The 7,835-nt window shown below is 44.2% G+C and overlaps 1 protein-coding gene across 1 annotated transcript; it reads right to left on the bottom strand.

Annotated features, from left to right (window-relative positions):
- Nucleotides 1–5,374: 5,374 nt before the first annotated feature.
- LOC123147880 (Bowman-Birk type proteinase inhibitor B6) lies at nt 5,375–6,130 on the bottom strand. Its single transcript, XM_044567230.1, has 2 exons — nt 5,970–6,130; nt 5,375–5,837 (listed from the first exon to the last, which is right to left on the bottom strand). The coding sequence occupies exons 1-2, from the start codon at nt 6,043–6,045 to the stop codon at nt 5,641–5,643; spliced, it is 273 nt and encodes a 90-aa protein (XP_044423165.1). The 5' UTR covers nt 6,046–6,130; the 3' UTR covers nt 5,375–5,640.
- Nucleotides 6,131–7,835: the final 1,705 nt, after the last annotated feature.

Here is a 7,835-nt window from a genome sequence, read left to right as displayed (position 1 = left end):
TACGGGAGGGATCGAAGCTTGGGCGTTGGAGCTCGAGGGCGGACGGGCTAAGGAAGAAGAAGGCGTGGGGTGAAAAGGTGGATTCTTATCTTCTTATAAAGGCAGTGAATATAGACCATCCCCCCACGAGCCTTAAAACTCGCCTATTCCCAAGGGGTCGTGCAGACGGCACGGTTGGATTACCCAAATCCGTATTGATGAGAATCCCATGATAAGAGGACGTGATCTCTATTTTGACAAGACGTGTCACCGTAGGCTGTGTCTCGAAACGCAAAACGGGAGATTGAAAAGCGATTCGAAATAATAAAGAGGCCAGACGTAACGTCTCGCCAACAAAAACTATCAGTGAAGACATATCGTGTTTTTGATTAAGTATTACAGCCCTTGTGGGAGCGAGGTTGTGACTGCTAAACAGATCCGGACATAGTTTTTGTTGATCAACTACTTTAAAGTATTCGGAGGAGGAACCCGCCTTGCAATGCCGAAGACAATCTGCGGACCGGACACATCGTCATTGAAGCCTGATTCAGGGGCTACTGAGGGAGTCCTGGATTAGGGGGTCCTCGGGCGTCCGGGCTATGCGACATGAGCCGCACTAATGGGTCGTGAAGATACAAGATAGAAGGCTTTTTCCCATGTCCGGATGGGACTCTCCTTTGCGTGTATGGCAAGCTTAGCGTTCGGATATGAAGATTCCTTTCTCTGTAAACCGACTCTGTACAGCCCTAGCCTCTTCCTGTGTCTATATAAACTGGAGGGTTTAGTCCGTAGAGGCAATCATAATCATACAGGCTAGACATCTAGGGTTTAGCCATTACGATATCGAGGTAGATCAACTCTTGTAACTCCTATACTCATCAAAGTCAATCAAGCAGGAAGTAGGGTATTACCTCCATCAAGAGGGCCCGAACCTGGGTAAACATCTTGTCCCCTGCCTCCTGTTACCCTCCATCCTTAGACGCACAGTTCGGGACCCCCTACCCGAGATTTGCCGGTTTTGACACGACAATGGGGCAAATGGATGCGGCCGCGCGCTGGGCGCACGGCCACCGCATCTTAGAACAGGCCCGAACACGACCCCATCGCCCTACCCAAACAGACTGATTCCAGGCAAAGGGATGTCCGTTTGGGGTCGCGCGGTGGAGTTGGCCTAAGATAGACAAGGAGGCAACTGCCACCCCCTCTGCACCCCTGCACTCTAAGATAGAGCAGGAGGCTGCTTCTTCCCCCTAGGCCCTAAGATAGATGAGATCAAACCTTCCTCGGTGCTTTGAGGTTGTTGCTTTCTTCTCTACCAAATCAACTTGCCCAAATTCAGTTTTCAGGTGACTAACGTGCAACTAAACTGGAAAACCTCACCCTACCATGTTGGAAACTGTGTGTTTTAGTTTTTGTTTATAAGTTTAATTTGTATTGTCTCTCTTTAATTAATTTAAAATCATATGAAAATTGTGGTGCAAATCATTTTTCCTAGCTATTCATTTTTTATGTATGGGCTCTCCTACCATCTTCCTTAAGCAGCGAGCTCGCTCCTTCCTCCCCTCCGGCGGGGAAGTTGTGGCCAGCCGCGACGTCTCCAGTTTGAGCTCGGACATGGACAATGTCTAGTCTGAGCAGCATTAAAACGTAAAAGGCCTCCACCTGCACTAGCCTATCTTCTTTTTCGCCTCCGTCGACGATGCACATTCCGTGTTGGGCGTAGTCTACCGAGGCCTCGCGCCCTAGCCGGAACGTAGCTCACCTTTAATCATTGAAATCGTTCACCACAGCGCAAGGGATACTCACGCGGGAGATTCAAGACCTACCTTTGCAGAGTTTGCATATTACACCGACGACGTAAATTACTGCGTAACTTGCCCCCGGCATGTGATTAAAAGTAGAAACGATAGTCGGCATGATCTGTCCCCGTCAAATCTGGCACTTTCCATACAGCCACCCACAACATCCACGCGATCTCGATTTGCATCCAACAATGGCGGTCCCAATACATGCATAATTTGTACGGCTCCACTGCAGCTGAGTGGCCCAAACGCAATCCCTGGTCGTGCACATGGGGTAGAAGCACCATCCTACGTGCCAAGCCAGTGAAGCCACATCCATATAAATAAATTCGGTTCTGCAAAAATATACTCATTTATTTATAGTAAATTAAAGTAAGTAATAGCGCATTGAGTGTCCGCCTTTTTTTTGCGGGGAGAGTGTCCGCCTCTTAATAATACTATACCAGACGAGTAGTAAAATGGCTATGTTTTCATAGATATAGTATTATACTAGATGTATTTCCACTACTTAATCGTGTAGCACGTCGATCGATTTTTTTTTTGGAAGAGACTTTCTAACCAATGGATGTAATTGCACATTGGCATGACTAAATAATACTCCCCAATAACAAAATATAATGCATCTTAGTTTTTTTAGATTTTTCTCCCATGCTATAGTGGATATTAGGAAATCGAGACACACTGGAATAATGCATGCAACAATATTTCTAACTAGCTCCGCCATCATGAAATAAATGAAGTGGAAATGACCCCTCCCAAGTCCTCTTTGGTATACGAATTAAAACTAAAACGCCCTATAATTTGGGAGAGTGACGATTAGTAGCAAAAACTTTGAAAAATTGTATATAGTTATCTTCCAAAGGCGCCAGAAGTATTTATTTCTTGTGGGTCATCAGTTGTCATGACATATTTATTTCTTCAATCATACTTATTCTTGTGGGACATCTATTCTGTCCCGTTATATTTATTTCTTCTGTGTGACAACAATTTTGAATCTTCAATGTATCAAGCAGTAAAAATATTTCGACTTGCGTGGTTAGCACTAGAATAAGCACCAATATACCCAAGCAAAAAACTGGTTGTGCAATTGGGTATCATATTTAAACAATGACTAGCAAACGTGCCCATGCATTGCAATGGAAGAAAAAAATTATAGCGCAATATGCTAGAGCTTTGCAAGGACGGAACATCACATTTTTGTTAACAACTTCTAAACGTAAAAAAGAAAAGGAAACTCTATGATATTAGTTCATAGACATCCTCTATATGTTTGTGACCAAACGACTCGTCTGGTGCGGTAGTATGGACCCTGCACTATCTCAACACAATATTGCCACTAAATAGTGCTTAATGAAATTTATACAGTTAGCCTGAGATCTTTTGTCATCTGATAAATCAAACTTCTTGATGCAGTCCTAAGAATTGTTACATACGTATCTGGTTAAGAAAATCGTAGGTTCAATAGAAGATAGAAGGTGCAGATACTTTGCATATCCTAAGGAGATCAGGCACAAAGTTCCTCTTGATAGCTTTCTTGTCTAGCGGTCAATATGGTGCCAAGCATTCAACACAATCATCTCATCCTCGTCCAAACAATTGTTCTTCTGGTCAAAGCAGGATTGTCACATGTGAAATTGCATCAAGCTTGCTTGCCTAGAGACCATGCCAACTTTCCAACAGTAAATTAGCTATAAACAAATTCATGCATGAATTGGCATTTTTGCTCACATATAGCAGCAAGCATCAAGCCATCGCATTAATTCTCTAATTCTCCATCAAACATAGGCCCTCGACCCTTGCCTCTATCATGTGGCCATGTGCATGCACGTGGATTGTCCCCTCACCAACCAATCAAAGACCCATCACACTACACCCACATGAATCCACACACGATCATATCTCCTCTACCTTTGCAGGGTAGATGTGCCCATGTCGTCTTGCAATGCAAGCCCCTTGCAAATTCCGGTGCAAATCCATCAAATACCAACAAACAACCTAGTTGTCGGGCTCAGACGTGAATTTCTATGCTTCTACAACTGGCACAAACCAACACTTCTCACGGATCCGATGAATCGAGCCCGCCTCACGCATCTCCAACGACCTGCCCATGGCCGCAACCAAGGATAAACTGTCACTGCCGCGGCCAAGGCCTCTCTCTTTGCCACCACGTCTGAGATCGCGTGAGCATCCATCAGTCCTTCCCCCTCCTCTGACGGAGCGGCCTCCTCTGATTCGCACATGTTGCTACTTGCAATCGGCATCTCTATGCTCAGCTAGCTCGGTGCCGTGCTAGCCATAGATGTTTGTTGGTATAGACTAGATCCCAGCATAGATGTTTGTTGGTGCAACATATATGAATTTATTAGTAAGTATAGATTAGATCCCAGCATATCCAAATTTAACAAACATTTTTTACCAACCCATTTCCCAACGAAGTCATATATGTTGTTCCCCTAAAAAAAGTCATGTATGTTGCAAAGTCACAAGTGATGCATGATCAGACAATGATCATAACAACGTTACATTGCTTGAGTTTATATCTTTGTTTTTGGGATTAAGCACTAAAGGCATCACATATAGCACCCAAATCCATTCATAGCAAATAAATCAAGAACCGAAGAATAATTCGCTCCGATATCTTCACCCTCCAATCCCGGGAAACACAATAATTGACATTATCAATTTTAAATCAACTACCCTCACATGGACCAGAACAAATTTCCTTGATTAAAGACTAACAACATTGAATGCTTAGATGAAGCACAACATCACAAGATCGTTCCAAAAAAGAAACTGATATGTCACAAAATAACTAAATTAAAATCATTTTGGTAAATAAGCACTAAGAACAACTATGCTCGCACTCTCCGGCAATCATCTTTGGGTCACTGCCATGCCTCATATTGCAACATCATCGTATTCCATGCCACCTTGTGTATGGTATCCACATCATAGGGCCAATGTCTTCAAGATCAACATGGCTTGCTTCCGTACTAACCACATCGCATGATATAGTTGAGAGATGATATTTACCCAAGAAAAGGTGTAAGTTGCATGCAAGCCCATTGGTTAGCATCTTGGCATATCTCATTCCTCACTTGGATTTGTATGCACATCTCCAACTTCCACACCCTACCTCCCAGCTTCGGGTCCTCCATGGGTTGTTAATGCCGACACACCTCATCAAGCTTCTTCGCATCGCTACTGTCCACTAAGGAGGATGATTGTTCATCGATGTATGATAGAGAGGGAATGCGAGAGAGAGCTATGGGGTGGGGGGGGGGGGTTCTCTTACCTCTCAAGGGAGGTACATGTGGAAAATTGTGTTGTATTTCTCATCTATTTCCTTATATACAAACTTATGTAGACTCAGTTAATTTATTAATTGGCACATATGTGTAGACATTGGGACCACGAGGGTATGGCTACCTATAGCCTGAGCACTAGGAATTTTACAAACAATTTGGCAGCCACAAAGTTTGACTTCTAGAACAGATAAAATAGTAGGATAATAAGCGTTCTAAGTAGGCAAAAAACTAGAAAGATATTAAACATTGGTCCCTAAGAAAATCGCGTGGCATGAACAAATGTGCTTTAAGTGGAGACACACAATCAACATATGTGTTTATTCACGAAGGATACAACGGGCACCTGATAAGTGAGCAACAATAGACTACTCTTGAAGAGGAAACTAAAACCAAGAACAATGGTGATGATGAAACGACGGCGACCGACAATAGTGTATGCATTGTCGGCATGCAATGTGGGGCCACATCTATGCACAAAAACGGTCACAATGCTCGTCTCATCTGAGCTTTATTTTTGGCGAAACACATCTCCTAATTCTTGCTTGAACCGGTCAGTTCTTCTTGCAGCGTGGGCCGCACGTGCCGTTGATGGTGGAGCGCATGTCGGCACATCGGAACGTCTTGACACGGCCCGTCTGCACCGCGCGGCATGTGGAGCAGCCCTTGGGGCACTGAGGATGGGCGTCGTCACATATGTCAACCCCCGAGAACGACCTACATTTGTCACAACACTTGGGGAAGTAGTTGGCTGCACGCATGCATGGCATGCTATCATATTAGTAATCACTTATAAGATATATAAGACATCAATGGAATTGCAAAAGGACAATCAAAGTTTGTTATGCAAAAAATAGAATAAAGAACATGAAAGACCACGAACCATTCACGTGTGCAAGGATTCCCATGACCAGGATGGCATGGAGGAGAAGGATCGCCACAAGCTTGGTGTTCTTCATGGTTGTTTTTAAGGTTTTTGAGCAAAGCTCTCACTTATCTCTTATTGTTGTGAGTGGAATGCTATGTTGTTGTTGTTGTTGGCCAGAGCTAGTAGCACATCTATTTATAGGCGTAGATTTAGCACCTTGCTTGGCAATCTGCTATGCATGCACGCCAGCAAGTGGGTGAGCAGGATAATAAAGTTCGACGCACAGAATGCATCACTACCCACAGTTTTTTCCACATGTTCAATGGACGTGCAAACTGGAAATTATTGGACTTTTATAGGCCAAATCTAGGCCTAGCTGGTTGTTGCATTTCTATCTATAACTTTTCAAAAACATATCTGTCTATACTGAGTGAAGAACTCTTGGAACATGATCTCTGAGTGAATCTTGCGCGCTGCTCATAAAACACCTCTACCTCCTCAAGCATAGGACATAAATGGACCAAGCGTGAACGCATGCAAAGCTTAAGGGTGTTGCTGAATATAAGCTGTTTCAGATTTCTTTTTGTCTAAGCGAACACCTTTTCAAATTCCGAAAGTTTCAAAGTGAATTGACAAGATACCTATCTGTTATGTAATTAAATGACTAGTTCAAATTCAATCTACACATCATTTTTGTAAGATAAAAACTAAGTATATTGGTAATACTAGTAGTATTGTTGTGTATTTTCACTACTACTTAGGCTAGTCATGGTGAGGAGTAATTCACATTCCTAACATGCATATGTTAGGTTGGCCATAGTGATGGTGTCTTAGCCGGTATCATGCACGGGGAACTAGCAACCACGCTGATGTGGCATACGATTAAAGAAGAGAGAGGGGGTTAGAGTAACATAGGTAGATGCCGTATCATAATGTATGTTATCCTACTATGTGTCATGCATGATAATAAATAAGATCATTTATGATATTATGCACTATAAAAATAGTATAATACACTAGTATCATATGCATGCTATTAGTATATGATACTACTGTTAGGTTTCGTAGTAATTTCAAAAAAATTCCTACGCACGGGCAAGATCATGGTGATGCATAGCAACGAGAGGGGGAGAGTGTGATCTACGTACCCTTGTAGATCGACAACGGAAGCGTTAACTTGGTTGATGTAGTCGTACGTCTCCACGGCCCGACCGATCAAGCACCGAAACTACGGCACCTCCGAGTTCTAGCACACGTTCAGCTCGATGACGATCCCCGGACTCCGATCCAGCAAAGTGTCGGGGAAGAGTTCCGTCAGCATGACGGCGTGGTGACGATCTTGATGTACTACCGTCGCAGGGCTTCGCCTAAGCACCGCTACAATATTATCGAGGACTATGGTGGAAGGGGGCACCGCACACGGCTAAGAATATGATCACGTGGATCAACTTGTGTGTCTAGGGTGCCCCCTTGCCCCCGTATATAAAGGAGCAAGGGAGGAGGAGGCCGGCCCTAGGAGGAGGGCGCGTCAAGGGGAGTCCTACTCCCACTCCTTCTTTCCTAGTCCAACTAGGAGAAGGGGGGAAAGGAGGGAAGTGGAGAAGGAAGGGAGAGGGGGGCCGCGCCCCAAACCCCTTGTCCAATTCGGACTGGGCTTGGGAGGGGCGCGCGCCACCTCCTGGCTCCTTCCCACTAAAGCCCATTAAGGCCCAATACTCTTCCCCGTATTCCCGTAACTCTCCGGTACTCCGAAAAATACCCGAATCACTCGGAACCTTTCCGATGTTCGAATATAGTCGTCCAATATACCGAGAGGGCCCAGAGATACCTCTCCGACAATCGGAGTGACAAATCCTAATCTCGAAATACGCCAACCCAACA

This window comes from Triticum aestivum, chromosome 1A, assembly GCF_018294505.1.
Source record: "Triticum aestivum cultivar Chinese Spring chromosome 1A, IWGSC CS RefSeq v2.1, whole genome shotgun sequence".
NCBI classification, from domain to species: Eukaryota; Viridiplantae; Streptophyta; class Magnoliopsida; order Poales; family Poaceae; genus Triticum; species Triticum aestivum.
The sequence above is the reverse complement of the archived record's forward strand: the minus strand, read 5'-3'. Positions and strand labels throughout refer to the sequence as shown.